At 51.4% G+C, this 21,081-nt stretch overlaps 1 protein-coding gene, 1 long non-coding RNA gene and 1 pseudogene across 2 annotated transcripts in view; all 3 read left to right on the top strand.

Moving 5' to 3' along the window:
- The first annotated feature begins 14 nt into the window (after positions 1-14).
- Positions 15-4,615, top strand: LOC109439412 (brain-specific serine protease 4). The gene is made up of 6 exons (XM_019719719.2): positions 15-228; positions 1,016-1,042; positions 1,510-1,681; positions 1,921-2,198; positions 3,320-3,477; positions 4,134-4,615. The coding sequence occupies exons 1-6, from the start codon at positions 147-149 to the stop codon at positions 4,377-4,379; spliced, it is 963 nt and encodes a 320-aa protein (XP_019575278.1). The 5' UTR covers positions 15-146; the 3' UTR covers positions 4,380-4,615.
- A 6,761-nt stretch (positions 4,616-11,376) lies between these two features.
- Positions 11,377-21,081, top strand: part of LOC109439324 (uncharacterized) — a 106,637-nt gene continuing 96,932 nt past the window's right edge. Inside the window, exon 1 of the long non-coding RNA XR_012493109.1 lies at positions 11,377-11,391. This is a non-coding gene — a long non-coding RNA (uncharacterized LOC109439324). The remainder of the gene's footprint in view (positions 11,392-21,081) is intronic.
- On the top strand, positions 17,339-17,841 carry LOC109439416 (large ribosomal subunit protein eL21; annotated as a pseudogene).

Raw genomic sequence — 21,081 nt, 5'->3', positions numbered from 1 at the left:
GGGACTGAGCCACTCACTGGGGGGACTGGTCCGACTGCATTCCGCCTCCTGGATAAAACCTGGGGTGACCTGCAGGGAACTCTGAACACTCCTGGCAGCCAGCGGCCAGAGCAGCTTGTCTGGCTGTAACCCCACCCCCACCTGCCATGCTCATTTCCAGACACCCCCCAGCCCGGGGTGGGGGCTGGCTCAGGATCTTAACCTCCCTGCTGCTTCTGGCTTCTACTGGTGAGTCCTGAGAACCTGCTGTCCCCTTCCCTCTTCTCCTCCTTCCATCTCTGCCCCTACAGGATCACCCCGTACCCCCTCTCGACTCAGCGCCTTCCCTCCTGGTCCTGCTTGCATTCTCTTTGCTTCCTTTGCTTGTGTTCTCTCTCTTTCTCTTTCTCCTCTCTCCTGCTATTTGACTGCTCTGTTCGTCACTGTTCTCCAAGGCCACAAGGATGAAATGAAACACTGCTGGGAGGCACAGGACTCACAGCTTCAGCTCTGGTGGTTATTAGTGATCAAATTCATCACTGTCACCATCTCCTTCCCGCCTGTCTCTTTGATCTCCTGGGGCAGCAGCATCCAGGCTTTGGGCTTGGGGGTATTTGGTGGGGGGGTGTCTCAGGTCACTGACTCAGGTCTGGTGGAGGAAGCCCGAGAGTGTCAGGCATGTACCCCCCCCTTACCCTCAGTGAGAGAACGCCCCAGGAGTTGGTCCCTTGTCCACCAGCAGGTAGGATGGATCCTGGGCACAAGCTGGACAGGAAGCTGGTGGGAGGGCTAAAGCTCCGTTTATAGTGAGGGCATGAGGCTTCTGCCTGCCCTATCCAAGCTCCAGGCAATGCCTCACCTTGGGAGGCCTGGAGGGGCCTGGCAATGAGACTGGGTAGGGAGGGTCACTGGGCACCGAGTGGGGTGCCCCTCTTCGCTGGACACTGGAGGCTCCTCCCCTCTGGACACTGTGGCCTCATCTTCACTGGGCACTGGGATCTCCACTGGCCTGACCCTTTCTTTTTCTTGTCCTCAGCCACCCTCAATGCTGTCAAGACGCCTGGTGAGTAGGAGCCACCCTGAGGGGAGGGGGGACGGATGAAGCCTGAAGGGGAGGGCGGTTTGTGTGTCAGGAACAGGTCAGAAGGGGGCAGTGGGGCAAGAGGGGGGAAAGAAGCTGGAGGGCAGGCAGGAAATGAGGCCCAGAGAGCGAGCAGAGACTGGGATGTGGAAGAGAGAGGCCCGACTGCACCCAGAGCCCAGGAGGGTGCGTGGTCCAGAAGGTAAAAGGAAAAGAGTTGTGGGCAAGCTTGAGGACCAAGAGTAGGGGGAAAGCTCAGCCAGAGTGGAGGCAGAGGAAGGACAGGGCAGGGAAGAAAAAGCAAGGGAGGGGGTACCTGCAGGGTAGGAGGGCAGAGGGAGAGGCGTGGAGCACAGGCCTAACTATTTGAGGTGGGCGAAGGGAAGATGGAAGGGGACGAGGACTGTGCCACCAAGGGGATAACACAAACTGAAACCGTCCTCTGCCAGCCCCCCCAGACTGTGGGAAGCCCCAGCAGCTGAACCGGATTGTGGGTGGTGAGGACAGCGCAGACTCCGAATGGCCCTGGGTTGTGAGCATCCAGAAGAACGGAACCCACCACTGTGCTGGCTCCCTGCTCACCAACCGCTGGGTGGTCACTGCTGCCCACTGTTTCAAGGGGTATGACAGCCAGTCTCCTCCACTTGAGTCCCTGGCTTCCTGCCCCAGACCCAGGTTCTTCCCACTGCCAGGCCCTGGCCCAGTCTGGGGCCCCTCAGGAGGCCCCTGCTCCTGCCAAAAAGCCTCTTTTGCTTTCGTGGGGCGTTCCTGTGCATGCCGTTCCCCAGACACCCCTCCCAGGCTCTTCCTGGCTACCCATGGTTCCTGGCTGACCCCGTCCCCTTCCCTCTTCCTCCTAGCACTCTGAACAAGCCACTCCAGTTTTCTGTGCTGCTGGGCATCTGGCAGCTGGCGAACCCTGGCCAGCGGTCCCAGCAGGTGGGCATCTCCTGGGTGTACCCCCACCCTGTGTACTCCTGGAAGGAGGGCTCCCGTGCTGACATTGCCCTGGTGCGCCTCGAGCACCCCATCCAGTTCTCTGAGCGAATCCTGCCCATCTGCCTGCCTGATTATTCCGTCCATCTCCCTCCGAACACCAACTGCTGGATTGCAGGCTGGGGCAGTGTCCATGATGGAGGTGTGCTTCTGCACCATCAGGTGGTTGGGGAAGGGTGGGGACAGACCATGGCGGGCACTCAGAGACACAGGTGCCATAGGCAGCAAAATGGAGAGACCAGAGGTATAGCATGACAGAGAAAGATGAAAAGATGGGCTGCAATCCAGAGATGTGACATCACAGAAGCCTAGGTGGACAATTTTAGGTCATTTCTAGTTACAGAGTACCTCTGGCTGTGCTCTGAGGCAACAACAGCCAGTTCAACAAAGCTATTACATGATCTACAAATGGCTGAGTGGAGGCAGACAGGGGGCCAAGAGAATATGATGAATATGAAAACAGCCCTAAGAGTCCAAAGTGGGAATAGGCGCCCCTCGTGGCAGAATGCCATAATTGCAGGCAAAATTCCCAGGAGAAAATAGTTTCCACTACTGTAAAATATAATTCTCAAACTAAGCCTGGAGGTTTGGAAAACATCATCTAGACACACAAAGCAGATTAGAAAAAGTAAGGCAGTGAATCAGAAAAAGATAGATACATAGGTAGATAAATAGATAAGAGAGAGAGACACCAAGGAAGGACAAAATGTAAGAAAAATGGGACTTTAACCAGATTCCAGAAGACTTAAGAGAAATGACACCAGTCATTTGACACCAGGCAAACTGATTCTGAGGTTGCAGCCAGCCTCCCCGTGGCCCTTCTTAGGGGCTCCTGTGAGAACTGGAATTGTCGAGTGAGGAGGGTCCACAATCCCCTCAGCCCAGGCTGTGGAGCGATTCCTGAAGCCTTGATGACATTCAACACTGACTGGTTATTTATTGAACACTTCATCTGCAGCAGTCCCCGTGCTGGAGGGAGTTGTGCCTGAGACAGGACAAGCCTGGACCATAGGTTCTAAACATTTTGTGGGCATCCGAGTGCTTGGTAATGATTCAGAGCTTCCAGATACGCGTTCATTCTTGGAGTCAGTAGGTCCAGAGGTGGAGGCCTGGAATTTGGGTTTTCCACAAATAACTTGGGAGAACCTGACAGAGCTGACCCATTAGCCTTGGAGCAGCGCCCTGGAGGGGACTGGGAGAGAGAATTGAGGAGGCAACCAGGGGGGAGCTTCCCAAGCCTGACTCTCTCCTCTCTACTCCCAGTGCCCCTGTCCCAACCTCAGACGCTGCAGAAGCTGAAGGTTCCCATCATTGACCCGGAAATCTGTGGCCGCTTGTATTGGCGGGGAGCTGGACAGGAAGCCATCACCGAGGACATGCTGTGTGCCGGCTACCTGGAAGGGGAGCGGGATGCCTGTCTGGTGAGCACCCCACCTTCTTCCCAGCCCTGCCCCACTGAGCTCCATCACCACTGGCTGGGCCTCTCCCAGAATCATCTGTGACCTGCAGTCCCCCTAGATGCCTTTGGAACTGGCCTGGGCTCAGCTACTCATCCTTCCATTCATACAGCCAATGTATACCGAGTATGTCAGGTGTCCAGACCCCACTCTCAGGGAGTCTGCATTCTCCTAAGGGGTGTGTGTGTGGGAGTCCCACGTCCTGGTCTCCAGGACAAGCTACAATGCCCTCCCTGTGGTGGAGGATGGTAGGATAAGGTGATGATCAAAGCCTGGGCGTGGACATTGTACTTGTTACAATTCTTACTCTGCTGCCGGTGGTTGCCAGTTGGGGCAAGTCATTTCTTCTTTCTGAGCTTCAGTTTTCCTACCTGTCAAACAAATAACAATACTCCCTGCCCCACCTGTGAGAGAGGTCTCACACCAAGTGCTTGTCGCCAGAAGTGAGCCCGGAAGGTGTGTCCCCGGTCCTCCCGGCCTGGGTGGAGTTTGCATGCCACGACCTCCGGGATGGAGAAATGCCCCTCGCCAAAGGGAACCGTCTGCCACCCGCTGTGTCGGGTCCTGGGCTCTGCCCACTCCCTGCCCCACGTGACTCCCTAACGTGCCCTCCTCCGCAGGGCGACTCTGGAGGCCCCTTGATGTGCCAGGTTGAGGACACCTGGCTGCTGGCGGGGATCATCAGCTGGGGCGAGGGCTGTGCAGAGCGCAACCGGCCGGGCGTCTATATCAGCCTGACCGCCCATCGCTCCTGGGTGCAGAGGATCGTGCAAGGCGTGCAGTTCCGTGGACACTCTCGGGGGAGACCGCCGACCGAGTTAGGGATCGGCGAACACAGAGCGGCGCGGGGAGCCTCAGTTGCCTGACCACGTGATTTCCTCCAGTGTAAATAAGCCATCTACCTCTGGGTGGCGCCCGCGTGCCGGCGCCGGGTCGCCTCCGCTGGGAGGCCCCGCCCTAGCCCCGCCCCCGGGCTCCGGCTCCACCTCTGGGGCCCAGAGAGCCTTTGTGTATATACATGTTAATAATTTTTACAGTTATTTCTAACCCTGCTCGCCAATCTTATTTATTCCCCCAATTTCAATAAATTATTTATTCCTTAGTTTCTGTTTTTCCCCTTGTGTATGGGGACATTGGGAAGCCCGGGTCCACTTGGGGTTAAAATGGGGGCAGGCAGGGGTCCTGTCCACCTGGGGTTCAACATCCTGACCCCTGTCCTTGGCACTGTCCTTCCATGGAGAGAAGGCAGGAGGCCCCGCGGCCTGGCAGACCCAGCTCTGCCACTTGAAAGGCCCCTGGGGGATATGGGAGCTGCAGAGCCCTGCCAGTTGGGTTTGTGAAACAGGACTGGCTGAGAGAAACCATCCTGGGTGTCTTCCCCCCTCCCCTTACGCTCAGAGCCCGCTCTCCTGGATTTGGGCTGAGGCGGCCTCCACACCCCAAGGAGATGACTCAGGAGTGACTCACTGCTGGTTTTGTGAATCCTCCCTGCGGAGGAAGGATCACAACAATGAGACAGCAAGGCCGGCTTGAGTCACCTGCCTGTGCCCACAGTGGGGGAGGAGAGCCAAGTCCCAGGCCGCAAGGGGCCACCAGGCTTCCTGCACTGCAGGGGACCCAGCTAACACTCTTTCCCCCAGGAAGGCCTTTCCTACTGCCCACCTTTCTGCAGCCTCCCGGGCCTGTCCCGTTCCTCCTCCCCAGTCAGACCCCCACATCTGGAACCCTGTCCTAGCCTACTTGGGCTTCCTGGAAATAGTTCATGCAAAAGTGATTCATTCTAAAGCAAAATCAAGAAAACAACTAGGTCTAGTGGTACTAAAAGAGAGAGGTATTTCCAAACGAAACTGGTCAGGGAAGTGAGTTTTTAAGAAGGTAGTGGCAGGTTTTTGTGTTTTGGTATCCTTTATTGGGAGTACTGTTGTAAAACATTTGTTTATATTGTTTTGATTACCTTTAGGTTATTACCAGATCACAGTAAATGCTGAGGGGTTGGTTTTATTAAAAAACAAACAAACAAACAAACAAGCAAACACTAAACTGGCCTCCTGCTCACGTGGGAAACAGCCTGGGGAGCGAGTGGGTGGCTCAGGTAAGAGGCGACTCTTGGGGCTTCCCCTTTATGACCTAGTCCCCTGTTTACCTGTCACTCTATCTCTCGTCACCTCACCCTCCTCTCTTGCTTTCAATCCCCCCAACCTCATTTGCTACCCCTGCCCCTCCCTCAATTTCCCCCTCTGTCCTGCAGGCTCTCCTGCTCCTTGAAACCCCACCTTCTATCCCTAAGTGCCCTGTCCATCATTTCTTCTCCTCCCTGGATCCCTCCTTCTGTCCCCCTTTCTGTCCCTCAGTTTCTCCCATGCCTGTCTGTTTATAATCCCACCCTATCCCTCCCCTTCAAGACAGAAGCCCCTGAGAAAGCAATGCCTAGAAACATCTGCTGGGGCAGAAAAGTCGCCCCATAAATGGCAGGACACTCCTGGGTGAGGTGGGTTTTCTCTGAGTTGAGTGATCAGCCTCCAGGGAGCCCCTGAGCCCAAGGGAACCCTACTGCCCTCTTCAAGGAGCCTGAGGGACAGGCTGGGCCTGGAGTGGGAACTGGTTTCTGACTCCAAAGTGCAACAGGATGTCCAATGATGCCCCCTCTCCAATCGGGGGTAGAAATGTAGTCAGCCCAGTCCCAGCAGGGTCCACATCAGGACCACAGAGCCCCTTTGTCCTTGCTTGGAGGCGGGCCCAGGAAGACACCCCAAACCTAGGCCTCTCTAGGTGGGAAGGCCTCACTGCCTTAGTTTCACAAACACCACCTGCCTCTAGAGGCTGCAGATGGAGACCCTTGGGCCTGCCCAGCTGTCTCCTTCAGGGGAAGTCCCACGGAGCTCAGTGGGAAGGGGGCCAGTATGCCCATCCTGAGCTCCCAGGCAGATGTCTCCATTCACCTTCCAATCTCCTGGGACCTCCCCCACAGAACAGCTTTTTGTAGAGTCCTCCTTACCTCCCCAAGGGCAGGGGTGGAGACCATCTGGCCACAGTAACAACTGTCATTAAGCAGAAACTGCCTTAGCTTCGGGCTGTGTGGTCTGGCTGTGGCTCCTTCACACACACCTTCCTCAAATCTTTAACCCCTGAGGAGACTTTCCCTTTCATGCCTGGGACCTCCCAACTCTTCTCCACTCTGTGTTCAGAACAAGTGTGAAAAAACACACAGTTAACGCCACCCCCCCCACCCCCCCACCCTGACTTCCCCGAGGTGGCAGACTCCTTTGGTTGGCGAAGTCAACACCCATTCTAACCCCCATCCCTTGCTCCCTCCACATTAGAGGCTGGAAAATGAAATGCCCACTCCCACAACCTCCAGCACGGTCACAAGAGCCTATGAGACTGAGTGTTGGCCAATGAGATGGAAGTGGATGTCTGATGGGTCGTTTCTTGAGCAGGATTTTTTTATGATAAAAGAGACATATTCAGCTGGCATGATCCTTTCCCACCTTCTTCCTTCTTCTAGTCTTGGATGCAGGGGAAGAGCTAAACTCAAGAGGTTACACACTGTATGATTCCATTTTTATGACGCTATGGAGAAGGCAAAACTATAGGGACAGAGAACAGATAGTGGTTGCCAGAAGCTGGGATGGAGGAAGGATTGACCACAAACGGGGCACGGGGAATTTTTTGCAGTGATGGACCTGGTTCTGTATGTTCATTGAGGTGGCAGCTACATGATTCTATGCATTTGTCAAAACTTTACAGAACTATACATGAAACATTCAAATTTTACTGTGTGAAAACTACACCTCCATAAACCTGATTTTAAAAAGCCAACAATAGGGCCGGCCCGGTGGCTCAGGCGGTTAGAGCTCCGTGCTCCTAACTCCGAAGGCTGCCGGTTCGATTCCCACATGGGCCAGTGGGCTCCCAACCACAAGGCTGCCAGTTCAATTCCTCGAGTCCCGCAAGGGATGGTGGGCAGCAGCCCCTGCAACTAAGATTGAACACGGCACCTGGAGCTGAGCTGCCTCCCGGATGGCTCAGTTGTTGGTTGAAACGTGGGCTCTCAACCACAAGGTTGCCAGTTCAATTCCTCGACTCCCGCAAGGGATGGTGGGCAGCGCCCCCTGCAACTAAAATTGAACATGGCACCTTGAGCTGAGCTGCAGCTGAGCTGCCGCTGAGCTCCGGGATGGCTCAGTTGGTGGACCTGGAGCTGAGCTGCGCCCTCCACAACTAAGACTGAAAGAACAACAACTTGAAGCTGAACAGAACCCTCCACAACTAAGATTGAAAGGACAACAACTTGACTTGGAGAAAAGTCCTGAAAGTGCACACTGTTCCCCAATAAAGTCCTGTTCCCCTTCTCCAATAAAATCTTTAAAAAAAAAAAAAAAAAAAAGCCAACAATACAAAAATATAAAGTTCTCCTTGACTCCTTTCTTTCTCTCCGTCTCTAAATTCAAGCCATCAGCAAATTCTGTTTGTTCTTTTCTTTTCTTTTTTTTTTATTATATATGTTTTTTGTTTGTTTGTTTGTTTGTTTTTTAACAGGACTTTTATTGGGGAATAGTGTGCACTTTCAGGACTTTTTTTCTCCAAGTCAAGTTGTTGTCCTTTTCAATCTTAGTTGTGGAGGGTTCTGTTCAGCTTCAAGTTGTTGTTCTTCCAGTCTTAGTTGTGGAGGGCGCAGCTCAGCTCCAGGTCCAGTTGCCGTTGCTAGTTGCAGGGGGCACAGCCCACCATCCCTTGTGGGAGTCGAACCGTCAACCTTGTGGTTGAGAGGACGCGCTCCAACCAACTGAGCCATCCGGGAGCTCAGCGGCAGCTCAGCTCAAGGTGCCATGTTCAATTTTAGTTGCAGGGGGCGCTGCCCACCATCCCTTGCGGGACTCGAGGAATTGAACTGGCAACCTTGTGGTTGGGAGCCCACTGGCCCATGTGGGAATCAAACCGGCACCCTTCGGAGTTAAGAGCACAGAGCTCTAACCGCCTGAGCCACCGGGCTGGCCCTGTTGGTTTTTTTCTATCTGCAAATTATGTCCAAATCTGGCCACTTCTTCCCATGCTGGCCCAAGCCACATTCCTGTTTATTTTGGATTTCTATAATAGACTCCTACCTGGTCCCTGGCTTCTGCTATTGTTCCCACCAGTCTATTCTCAGCACAACAACCAGAGTGAATCTCTTAAAACCTAAGTCATGTCATGTCATTCTTCTATTCAAAACCCTCTAATGGCTCCTCTCTTTACTCAGAGGAAATGACGTAATCTTTCTGGCCTCCTTTCTCACTTCTCCCCTCCTTGTTCCCAGTGCTCCAGCCCCACTTGCTTCCAGCTATATTCTGGAACACAACAGGTTTGCTCCTGCCTCAGGGCCTTTGCACTTGCAGTTTCCTCTTCCCCACATGACTGCATGGCTCACTCCCTCACTTCCTACAGATCTCTGCTCAAATGTCAACATGTTGCCAAACTGTTTACAAGAGCAGTGCCCACCGCCTCCCTTCTTGCTTCTTGTTTTCTCTCTTTCCAGGACATTGATTACATGTAACATACTATATTTTTCTGGTTCTTTGTTTAGTGTCGGCTCACAAACACACACAACTAGAAGGTAAGCCTCTGTCCCTGGATTTGTCATCTTCTGTTCTTACTGTCTGTTTATTAGACTATCTTTCCCAAGAAATATTCTGATATTAGGGGTTAGACCTTTTATCCATCTCGGTATAGTCAGTGTCCAGAAAATGGGTCTGGCAAAATAGCAGATGTTATAAATGTTTCATGAGTTATGGAGTATGATCTACTTCATCAGTTTGGTGGACAATGTGGACATATCTCTTTTGTTTCTCTAACGAATAACTCAAGTACCACGTTCTCTCATTAGCAGAAGTCCATTCTCTCTTGAGACTGCACCTACTCTGTCCATGAATTGTACAAAACTCCTAGGGGTTTACTTGGTCCAAAGGGACCAGTCCTCAATCCTTTAATTAAGTTTCGTTGCTTGGGTCAAGGTCAAATGGTAATGTTGATGAACGGGGGCCCCCACAGTCTGACAGACCAACCTCCATGCCATCCCATGCCCTGGTGATGCTCTTGCTCACCCAGCTCCCTGCTGGCCCCTGCCTTGGTGCCCTACATGTGGGACCTAACGCTGCAGGTCTTGAAGGTCATACTCAGAGGGCCAGTCATCATTTCCCAGAGCAGAGGGCCTGAGTGGCCATGTTCAAAGGGCTTCTGGCCTCAGCCACATGCTATGCTGTCATGCAGGGTCTTATACGGGGTCTTAGCTCCCGCTCCCCACATAAGAACGAAGGACATGGTGAGGCCAAAAAGGAACACCCACGGAGCCATGGATAGGGGAGTCAGACCACTATAGTCTCGCTGGCGGATGGGTTGGAGACACAGGAAGCAGGAGCCACACAATCTGCAACCTGCCGTCCACTTTTCTGCCAACCGACCCCACTTGCTAACTGCAATCTGTGCCTGCTAGCTCTGCCACGGCAGTTATATCAGTGGCTAATGGCTAACCGGTAACAGCTGATGCCCAACTAGTCACAGCTGATGGTCATCTGCTACCCGAGCCAGCACCTTTCCATGTGAGGCCGAGAGCCTGGAAACTGCTGTCTGGGACTCTGTCCCCGCATGTGCTCGAGCCCTTAGATAGTAGGATCACCTGGGGTTACTTCCTGCTAATGGGTCCAGCTGGGACTGTCCCAGTTCATCAGGGAAATTCTAATGATATCAAACCTCACTAAATTTGACTTTCATGACTGGTCTCCTAACTGTATTTTATTCACCTATTTTATGCTTCATTCACCATTGGGTTTTACTCCCGGTTCTTGTATGTTTCTCCAATTGGTAGATTTTACATTCAATCCTTTTAGTTACTTTAAGTTTCCCACATGTGAGTAACATCTTTCACATTTTCTATTCTGTGATGATATGAGCTCCAGAAAGTGCTACTGCTATTTACCTATGCTGGCACTATTTGTCACCTAGCCTGTGTATCACGTGCATCATGGTGTACGGCTAAGAGGTACTGCGTTTAATCCACATACCAGGAAGTAGTGACCACTTCACTGGGGATCCCATAAGGGCTGGAAGGACAGAGTTCCTTTTAGACTTGCTGCTGGGTCCTAGGCAAATTTACTCATATCGTCACTCAGATTTGCATATCAAGGTGTGGGGACAAAGTCCCAGAGAGCAGGTTCCAGGCTCTCGGCCTCACGTGGGAAGGTGCTGGCTCGGGTAGCAGATGGCCATCAGCTGTGACTAGTTGACCATCAGCTGTAACCAGTTAGCCAATTAGCCACTGATATAGCTGCCGTGGCTGAGCTAGCAAGCGCGGATTGCAGTTGGCAAGAGGTTGTTGGTTGGTTGGCAGAGAAACAGATGGCAGGTTGCGGATCGTGTGACTCTTGCTTCTGTGTCTCCAGCCCAGCCGCCAGCGAGAGTATAGTGGTGTGACTCCCCTACCTATGGCTCCGTGGGTGTTCCTTTTTGGCCTCACCATATCCTGCGTCCTTATGCAGGAGCAGGACCAGAGACCCCGCATGACACAAGGGGTCTCAGAATGTCAACTCACAGTCCACAAACAAAAGGGCCCATCACCTCTTTTCTCCACCACAGTGGTTGTGGGGGCAGAGCCCCAGAAAGTAGTTTACAGGCTCTCGGCCTCACGTGGAGGGGTGCTGGCTCGGGTAGTAGATGGCCATCAGCTGGTGCTGGTTGGCCGTCAGCTGTAGCCATTGAGCCATTAGCCACTAATATAACTGCTGCGGCTACGAAGGAGAGCCGAGGAGAGTGGAGGAGAGTGAAAGAGAGTCGTCGGTGGGTTGCAGACAAAACGGACAGCAGGTTGCACGTCCAGTGAACCCAGCCTCCAGTGAGACCGTAGTGGTATGACTCCCCTACCTATGGCTCCGTGGGTGTTCCTTTTTGGCCTCACCATATCCTGCGTTCTTGTATGGGGAGCGGGAGCAGAGACCCCGCAGGCCTCCCTGCACGACAGTGGTACCCACTAACCTAATGTTAGCACACCTGAGCAGGGCTCCTCACATAATTCTACTTCAAATTAAGGTAAAATTGAGACCATATGGGTGGGCCCTAACCAGTATGACTGATGTCCTTATAAGAAGAGGAAATTTGGACACAGACATGTGCCATGTGCAGAGGAAAGATCGTATAAGGACGTAGGAGAAAATGGTCATTTGCAAACCAATGAGGCAGATGTCGGAGCCACCTTGTCTTGGACTTCTGGTCGCCAGAACTGTGAGAAACTAAATTTCCTTTGTTTAAGCCACCCAGGCTGTGGTATTCGTTGTGACAGCCTGAGCAGATTAATACAATATCCAACCATAGTAGATGCGGGAAAAAAATTCTTCACCACAGAACGTTTAAGAAGCACTGCCCTGGGCAGTTTGACCTGGCATTTCTTCTGCGTCTGTTCACTGTTATAGTCACTGCACGCTCTGTCTTGCTTGGGACAGTCTTGGGTGATGCCTGTCCTGGTGTAATTACTAATACTCTCGTAAGTATCCCAAAAGTTGGACGATAAGTTAGTCATCCCAATGATGACTCGGATAACTTAAGGACCCCAGCCCCTTGGAGCCCGGTGATTTTCAATCTCTTCCCACCAATTGGCGGCGTTAGGCCTTGACCTGCTAGCTCTGGCCAATGGTGCGTCCACCACCTCTACCCTCCCTGCTGGTGATGCCAGGTAGCCCACAGGGGTCCTGGGAACTGCCACCAACTTGGTGGCCAGCGCCCCCTGGCTGTGTCTTAGAAGCAGGACAAAGCCACGTCTGTTAGAGCATTGGGAACTGGTCATAATAAACTCCCATGGCCTTTGTAAGACAAGGTGGTCCTGTTTTTATTCCAGAGCCCCTGAGGGCTATGGGGGAGAACCACCCACTTGGGGCTGAGTTGTGTCTCCCATGCCCCTCTCTTTCCTGGAGGGGGCTGTCCCTTTCACTGACGGGGGCCACAGGCCTTTCCAGGTTCAAAGCCAAGAACTCAAGACTGACTGAAGTTGCCAGCCCCAGAGGTTGGTGGGTGGGCAGTGGACTTGTTACTTCAGCAGCCTCTGCCCTTCCAGGGGCCAGACAAGCCCAGGCAGCCTCTGAGTTAAGCTTGGAAGAACTGAGATCAGCCCACTGCCTGAGAAATCTCGCTCTCTTAGCCACACACCCAGGATGTTCTGGAATGGTCATTTCTTCTCCCCATGGAGTCACCTTCAGAACCCGGTCCTCTGCTCTCCCTCCTGCTCCCCTGTGTCCTGCCTCCTCCTTGCTCCTCTGCCTTTGTGGGGACGGCTTCCTCCTGGGTGGGCTGCACTGGACCCTCAGGAACTTCTTCTCACTAATAAGTTTCTTCTTTTTTAAAAAATTTTATTGGGGAAGGGGAACAGGACTTTATTGGGGAACAGTGTTTTTCCCAGGACACATCAGCTGCAAGTCAAGTTGTTGTCCTTTCAATCTTAGTTGCAGGGGGCGCAGCCCACCATCCCTTGCACTCGAGGAGTCGAACCGGCAACCTTGTGGTTGAGAGCCCGTGCTCCAACCAACTGAGCCATCCAGTCTCCCGGCAGCTCAGTAGCAGCTCAGAGGCAGCTCATTGTCTTCATTCTAGTTGTGGAGGGCGCAGCTCGCTGGCCCATGTGGGAATCAAACCGGCAACAGAGCTCACGCTCTAACCAACTAAGCCACCCATCAACCCCCACTAGTAATTTTCCTGTGTTATTTTGCTAATGAATTCTCCAGCTATTTCTTCTTCATAATAATCCTGTTGCAGAGCCACCTCAGAAATGTCAACTCCTCCAATCTTAGACAGACAGCAGCCCCCATCTCCCCAAATAACCAAGTGACCGGAGCCTCCACATCCTGCGGCTCTGTGCCAGGACCCACTCCTGTCCAGATGCCCTTATTTAGGCTGTGTGTGTGTGTTCTTCAGAATCCACCCGCATTTTCCTGCAGTAGGCAGTGCAAATCACTCCACTCACCCCCATGGGATGCCTCCCAGCCCCCCCCCGCCCCCCCCCGCCATGCCTCCCACTTTTGCCAACAGTGAGTTAGAAGGAAGGAGCCTGAAACAACAGCAAAATTCATGGAAAGGTTTTTCCAGTCTGACCTTGACTGTAATACAAACACAAGCCCCCTTTGTCCCTTTCCGGGGGCCCCATCCACAGGTGGTATTTGTAGAGGATTTAGAAGACTGACAGTTCTGCTTATAAAACTCCACCCTTAACCCGGGCTGATTGCAACAGACAAAGAGGGTTCTTTTGGTGCCTGGTGCCTGGGTGGGGGGAGTAAGTGTGGGTCCTGGCGCCTGGGAGGCGGGGTGGGGGTAGGTGTGGAGGGGGTACTGCACCACCTCCAGCAGCTTCTCTCAGCATCTAGCTGCCCAGCCCATCACGATTGCCCAGCGAAATGTCCTTCAAGGGCACCCCCTATGGCTGGCCAGTCTGTGCACCCTGGTGGGCCCCTGGCAGGCCCTGGGACTAGTGACACCGCCCAGGGACAGGTCGGTGGCCGGGAGCTGCCTGGTTCAGTGTTGTGTAAGAAGAAACAATTCACGGCCAACACACAAACGTCCCTTGTAGGGCTGAGCCAGTACGTGGATAAGGAAGTGATTATAATGTACTCAAATGTTCCGGAAAGCTGACAGTCTGACTTCTGTCCAAAGGCCAGGCTGTTTGGCTAAGGATGAGGAGCAGGAACCGAACGCAGAATGAACAGTCCCTTCCTTAGCCTGGCCCCGGGGCTCAGGTCTGGCCTGGGCCTTATTTCTGAACTTGTAGTGAGTCATTGAGAGAGTCACAGGGACATGGTGGCTCTGCCAAAGGCACTGTGTGGGCCTCGGCCCCCCAGTTCCTGAGCAGTGGAAAGAAACCTTCAGGAAACCCTGGTGCCCTGCAAGTGCTAACGTGACGAGGTACTCAGACTACAGACACACTCAGGAAAGGACATCTCTCCCCCTCTGATAGGCTGAAGGATCATGGGATTTGGGTTTAAATTCCACAACTCACTGGGTAAATTACTTTAACTCTCTCACCCCGGGTTTCCTCGTCTGTGAAAATGGGAGAGCAATACCCGCCTTACAGGTGTTTGTGAGGACTCAATGAGATAACAATTGTGAAAGCACCTAGGTCTGGCCCCATATAGGTGTACAATGAATGCTAGTGTTCCATCCATCCATCCATCCACCCATCCATCCATCCTCTCATTCCAGGTAAAAGATCCAAATCAGAGACTTGCTAACACGTATCATGATACACTTCAGCAGAAACCAGTTCCAAAGAAGCACTTGGGACTCAGTCCCCTTTGCTACAGACTTTCTCATTACATCTAATCCTCTCTGCTCTTCCCCTCCCCCAGGCTTCTCAATCCTCAGCTTTAAACAGGGTTGTCTGAAAACATCAAGATCTGTATTTTCTTGTCTCTCTCTTGTTTCAAGTCGCCCTGGGTAACTTTTCTTTCTGGACACCTCCTCTTGTTCCTCAGAGAGATTCTTTCTTCCCTAAAACCAACTTCAATGGCTGGGTGTCCTATTTATCAAACTGAAACCCTTTTATATGCTTAAATGCACTCTGAAAATCCTGGGCATAGATGCATTAAAATGTTAACAGTGAGTACTGCTGGGTAGTGGGACTTCTATTCAATTAAGCTGTGTTTCCTAATTTCTGCAGTACACGTGTGACTTTTTCATAGGAAAAGTAGTATTTAAAAAGTACATTTTGGGTGATGAACACACAATGCGATTTATAGATGATGTAATACAGAATTGTACACCTGAAATCTATGTAATTTTACTAACAATTGTCACCCCAATAAATTTAATAAAATAAAATTTAACAACAACAACAACAAAAAAGTACATTTCATAGAAGGGTTGATTTCAATTTCTATTCCCTCTCCCCCTGCTGCCAAAACGTCTTTTTCTATTTTGTCAACTTTGAAACACTGGAAATGTGCATTTATCGAAGGACTTTTATGTCAAGGTAGCAGGCACATTTCAAACTGCAAATGAGAAAATGAAAACCTCAGAGAAAATCCATCTCCTCCCAAGCAAAAGACAACCCTGGCCCTAACATTTCTCTGCGGTCTGAGATGCCCGTGGGTGAGCCCAGGCAGAAGCAGATGGAGTCGAAGTGGGAAGGAGCCCACAGCTGCGTTACTGGTGCGTCACTAGATCCTGTCTTCACCTGATGCTCCAAGACAACAGCCAGAAGGAAGAAGGAGCTCAATATAAAAAATCAAACAGCTGGGTAAAGATCTGGGGGGAGACTTCACAAAGGAAGCTATATGAGTGGGCAATGTACACACAGAAAGACGCTCATCATTAGTTGCAGGATGGCACAAATGTAACAGATTGACGATGCCAAGACTTAGCAAGAATGTGGAGCCACTGGAACGCTCATACATTGCTGGTGGGAATGTAACATGGCACTTTGGAAAGTGGTTTGGCAGTTTCTTTCTCTCTTTCTTTCTTTCTTTCTTTCTTTCTTTCTTTCTTTCTTTCTTTCTTTCTTTCCTTCTTTCCTTCTTTCCTTCTTTCCTTCTTTCCTTCTTTCCTTCTTTCCTTCTTTCCTTCTTTCCTTCTTTCCTTCTTTCCTTCTTCTTTCTTTCTTTCTTTTTAAAGATTTTATTGGGGAAGGGGAACAGGACTTTATTGGGGAACAGTGTGTATTTCCAGGACCTTTTATTGGGGAACAGTAGTGTGCTTTTCCCAGGAATCATCAGCTCCATCCAAGTCAAGTTGTCCTTTCAGTCTTAGTTGTGGAGGGCGCAGCTCAGCTCCAGGTCCAGTTGCCATTGCTAGTTGCAGGGGCCACAGCCCACCATCCCTTGCGGGAATGGAACCAACAACCTTGTGGTTGAGAGCCTGTGCTCCAACCAACTGAGCCATCCGAGAGCTCCACAGCAGCTCAGCTCAAGGTGCAGCGTTCAAACCCGCAACTTTGTGGTTGAGAGCATGCGTTCCAACCAACTGAGCCATCTGGCCACCCGGGAGCTCAGAAGCAGGTCATTGACTTAATTCTAGTTGCGGAGGGTGCAGCTCACTGGCCCATGTGGGAATGGAACCAACAGCCCTGTTGCCCAGAGCTCGTGCTCTAACCAAATGAGCCACCTGTCCGCCCCTGGCAATTTCTTATTAACTTAAATAGACACTTATCCTGCAGGTAACCAATCCCACACCTGTATATTTACCTAGGAGGAATGAAAATTTACTGTACACAAAGATTCACACGCAAATGTTTACAAAAGCTTTGTTCATAATGGCCCAAAACAAGCCAAATGTTCACCAGCTGGAAAATGGGTAGATTAAATAAAGTATAAATACAATGAACTGCTTCTCAGCAATAAAAAGGAACAAACCACTGAAGTGCAAATAACATAGTATAAAATCAGAACGTTTAATGAAAAAAGGCAGACACATAAGCATACATAGTATATGATTTCATTTCTATGAAATTTTAGAAAGGGCAAAACTAATTTATAGTGACAAAAAGCAGAACATCAAGGACCTGGAACTGAGTTTGGGAGGGTCAGCGTGCCAAGGGGCACCGGGGGACCTTTTTAGGGTGACAGAAACTTTCTACATTTTGAATGTGGTGGTAGTTACATAGGTGTATACATTTGTCAAAACTTATTCACCTGTACTGTTAACATTGATGCATTTTATTGTACGTAAATTATGCTTCAATAAAGCTGATTACAAAAACAAAACAGGAAAACTCAGAGAGAATACAGTTGGATATTAGAACTCTGTAAAGTGTCGAATGATCTAACTTTGGAAGAACTAGGCAAAACCATAAAGGGAGCTCCTTTTCGCCTGGGACCGCCATCTTCCAGTAATTCGTCAAAATGACCAACACAAACGGAAAGAGGGGAGTCACCCGCTATATGTTCTCTAGGCCTTTTAGAAAACATGGAGTTGTTCCTTTGGCCACATACCTGCGAATCTACCAGAAAGGTGATATTGTAGACACCAAGGGAATGGGCACCGTTCAAAAAGGAATGCCCCACAAATATTTCCCATGGCAAAACGGGAAGGGTCTACAGTGTTACTCAGCGTGCAGTTGGCATTGTTGTAAACAAACAAGTCAAGGGCAAGATTCTTGCCAAGAGGATTAATGTTTGTATTGAGCATATTAAGCACACTAAGAGCTGAGATAGCCTCCTGAAATGGGTGAAGGAAAATGATCAGAAAAAGAAGGAAGCCAAAGAAAAAGGTACCTGGGTTCAACTGAAACGCCAGCCTGCCCCACCCAGAGAAGTGCACTTTGTGAGAACCAATGGGAAGGAGCCAGAGGTGCTGGAACCCATTCCCTGTGAATTCATGGCGTAAGTGTAAAAAAATAAAAGACCTCTGTAAAAAAAAAAAAAAAAAGAAGAAGAAGGAAAAAAACCATAGAAAACTTTTGTATGCAAAACATTTTGAAGGTCAATAAAATAAATGGGATAAAATACTGGCAGTGACTGTTTAACGGGTATGGGGTATGGGGTTTCTATTGAGGTAACGAAAAAATTCTGGAGCCAGATACTGGTGATAATGCATAATACTGTGACTATTCTTGTTTTGTTGTTGTTGTTGTTGTTGTTGTTTTTAAGGAGGGCGCAGCTCACAGTGGCCCATGAGGGAATTGAACTGGCAACCTTGGTGTTATCAGCACCACACTCTAACCAACTGAGCTAACTGGCCACCCTGTGAATATTCTTAATGTCACTGAACTGGACACTTTAAAATGGTTTAAATGGTAAATTTTATGTGTATTTTACTACAATAAAAATATTTGCCAGTCTCTTACAATGTATGACTTGATGTAGAAAATACCACAGAACCCCTCCTTACCTGAAAACCCCCAGAGAGATCGGAAGCAGGATCAGAGAGGAAGGGAGCTGCGATGCCCAGGGGCATGCTGGGGTAGGGTGGGGTCGCAGATGCCCTGGCTCCCATGTTTGGAGCTCTGGGTAGATGGACCCCACTCTTGTACCCCCACCAGACTCACGTGGAGTGAGAGGGAGAGGTGCACCCCCCAGGAAAAGGAGGGCAGGGCAGGCCAAAGCAACCCTTTCATGGTTCTCATCCTTGGCCTACTGAGGTTTGGGGCTAGATAATTCTAATGTATGTATGTGGGGCTATCCTGTGCATTGTAGGATGTTTAACAGCTTCCCAGACCTCTGCCCACTAGATGACAGTAACACTCGCCCACTTGTAATAGCCCCAAATGTCCAGACCCGGCCAAAGGTCCCCTGTGGGCACCATCAACCCCTGTTGAGAACCATTGCTCTAAGCCAAAGGGATCACTCCCACCCTTGGGAAAATCTGTGACTTCCTCAATGAAACTGAGTTGCCCCAGGATAGTCTCCCCCAGGGTCAGGGACAAGCCCCCGCCCCCACTCCCTGCCTGGCCTGGAGGAGCTGGACCATCTATAAAGGAAAGCAACAGGCTTTCTTACCAAACCAGCTTCCATCAACAGAGAAATCCCTCTGATCAGCGGATTCCCTTGGGCAGGTTACTCCAGCCTCTGATGGAGACAAAGCCCTGGAGACACTGGGAGAGCCCCATTGCTGCTGGGAACGCTGACCCCAGCCAATGGGGACAAGATGGCTATGGGTTTCTTTTTCTTTTTTTTATTGGGGAAGGGGTACAGGACTTTATTGGGGAACAGTGTGCACTTTCAGGATTTTTTTCCAAGTCAAGTTGTTGTCCTTTCAATCTTAGTTGTGAAGGGTGCCATTCAGCTTCAAGTTGTCCTTTCAGTCTTAGTTGTGGAGGGCGCAGCTCAGCTCCAGGTCCAGTTGCCGTTGCTAGTTGCATGGGGCACAGCCCACCATCCCTTGCGGGAGTTGAACCGGCAACCTTGTGGTTGAGAGGACACGCTCCAACCAACTGAGCCATCCCGGAGCTCAGCGGCAGCTCAGCTCAAGGTGCCATGTTCAATTTTAGTTGCAGGATGCACTGCCCACCATCCCTTGCGGGAGTCGAGGAATTGAACTGGCAACCTTGTGGTTGAGAGCGCGCTGGCCCATGTGGGAATCTAACCGGCAACCTTCGGGGTTAGGAGCATGGAGCTCTAACCGCCTGAGCCACCAGGCCAGCCCGGCTGTGGGTTACTTGCTCTCTCATTTGTGAAGGCAGGCCCCAGTTTCCTGCAGGGATCCTTGCTTCACTTTGGGCAAGCCCTGATCTCCTTACTTCCCCTCCTTGGTCCCAGTTTGCTCATCTCTAAGACAGAGCAAACATTGTCTACTCTGAGTTTGCTGTCGGATCAAATGAGATGGCTGCCCAGTGCTTTGCCCTTTGACTGGCACGTGGTGATAATAAAGGAAACCCATACCTCCCAGCCCCAGTGAAGCCTGTGGACTCCCAGCCCTCCCTCCCCCCAGGAAGCGATCTTGGGGAGGCAGATAAAGGACCCTAAAGGGCAACAAAGTCCACACAGGAGCTTCCCCAGCCTCAGGCTTGGCTGAGCAGAACCACCAGCTCTTTGTCTGTCTCTTCCTCTGCCTCTCCCAGTGCCCTTTCTCCCAGGGCTGTTTGCTGAGGGCTTAGCAGCTGGCAGCTCCCCTACAAGGCTCCCCTCCCACCCCATTTTCTCACATCACAGCAGCCCATGGGGTCTTTCTCGGGCTTTGGGGAAGGTTGCCCATCACCCCTGCCCCTTCCCCTCAGCTAGGAGTGCCCCAGGGGTTGTGGGCTCAGCAGGTGAGCTCCCCACATATTGAATGGGTGACAGCCCATCCTCCCTAGTGATGCCCCCAGGCAGGAAGCATGCTGGGAGAAACAAAGAGTGCAGGGATGCCCAGAGCCCAGCAGTGGGCGTCTCTCCCTTGGCATCTCCATGGTGTGGAGGCAATGGGGCATGGTGATGAGGGTCAGGTAAAGGACATGTCCTGGGACCAAGCCTGGCCTTGGCCACCCTCTCCCTGCATGACCTCAAGCAGGGTGCTGAAGCTCTCAAGACTCAGTTTCTTCAGCTGTACAATGGGAATAAAGCAGTGAAGTGATGTCAAGATGTCTGTGAGGGCTCCATCAATAGGTGTTATAGTGAGTCCTTGGACTGGGCAGTGGAGGAGATCTTTTAAGTGGGGAATGTAAAAAGAGCTCAGGGAAATCCACCCCAGCGAAGAAAGAGCGGGAGGCTTGTTTCCATGTTCTCTGGGGTGGGTGTTCAGCCCCTGGTAGTTGATTGTGTGTCTCTGATCCCTTGGGGGTCACCTTGGGCAGGACCTCTCTGTTTTCTTCCTCACCACGTGCCCAGGGCTGTGCGTACCTTGGGCACTCAGAGCAAACATCCCTTGGCTTTGGACCATCCTTCGCTTTGGTTGGTCACGGAGGGTGACCATTCTCCTCACCCCTCATTGGTTCTTCCAGTGTCCCGTGGGCTTGGCCTGGGCTGCGGGGCTCACTTGTCCAGGAACACAAACACTGAGCAACCAGCACCCCTCCAGGACACCCCTGACGGAGCCCTTGCCAAGGGCGGAGCCTTCGAAGCCCCACTGGCGGTGGACATGGCTGGGCAGCGCATGGGTATAAATGGACAGGCTGAGGGGCTCAGCCCACACAGAGCAGGTGAGAGAGGG

The sequence above is a fragment of the Rhinolophus sinicus genome, linkage group LG18, assembly GCF_036562045.2.
Source record: "Rhinolophus sinicus isolate RSC01 linkage group LG18, ASM3656204v1, whole genome shotgun sequence".
Lineage (NCBI taxonomy): Eukaryota > Metazoa > Chordata > Mammalia > Chiroptera > Rhinolophidae > Rhinolophus > Rhinolophus sinicus.
This window is presented reverse-complemented; position numbering and strand designations above follow the sequence as displayed.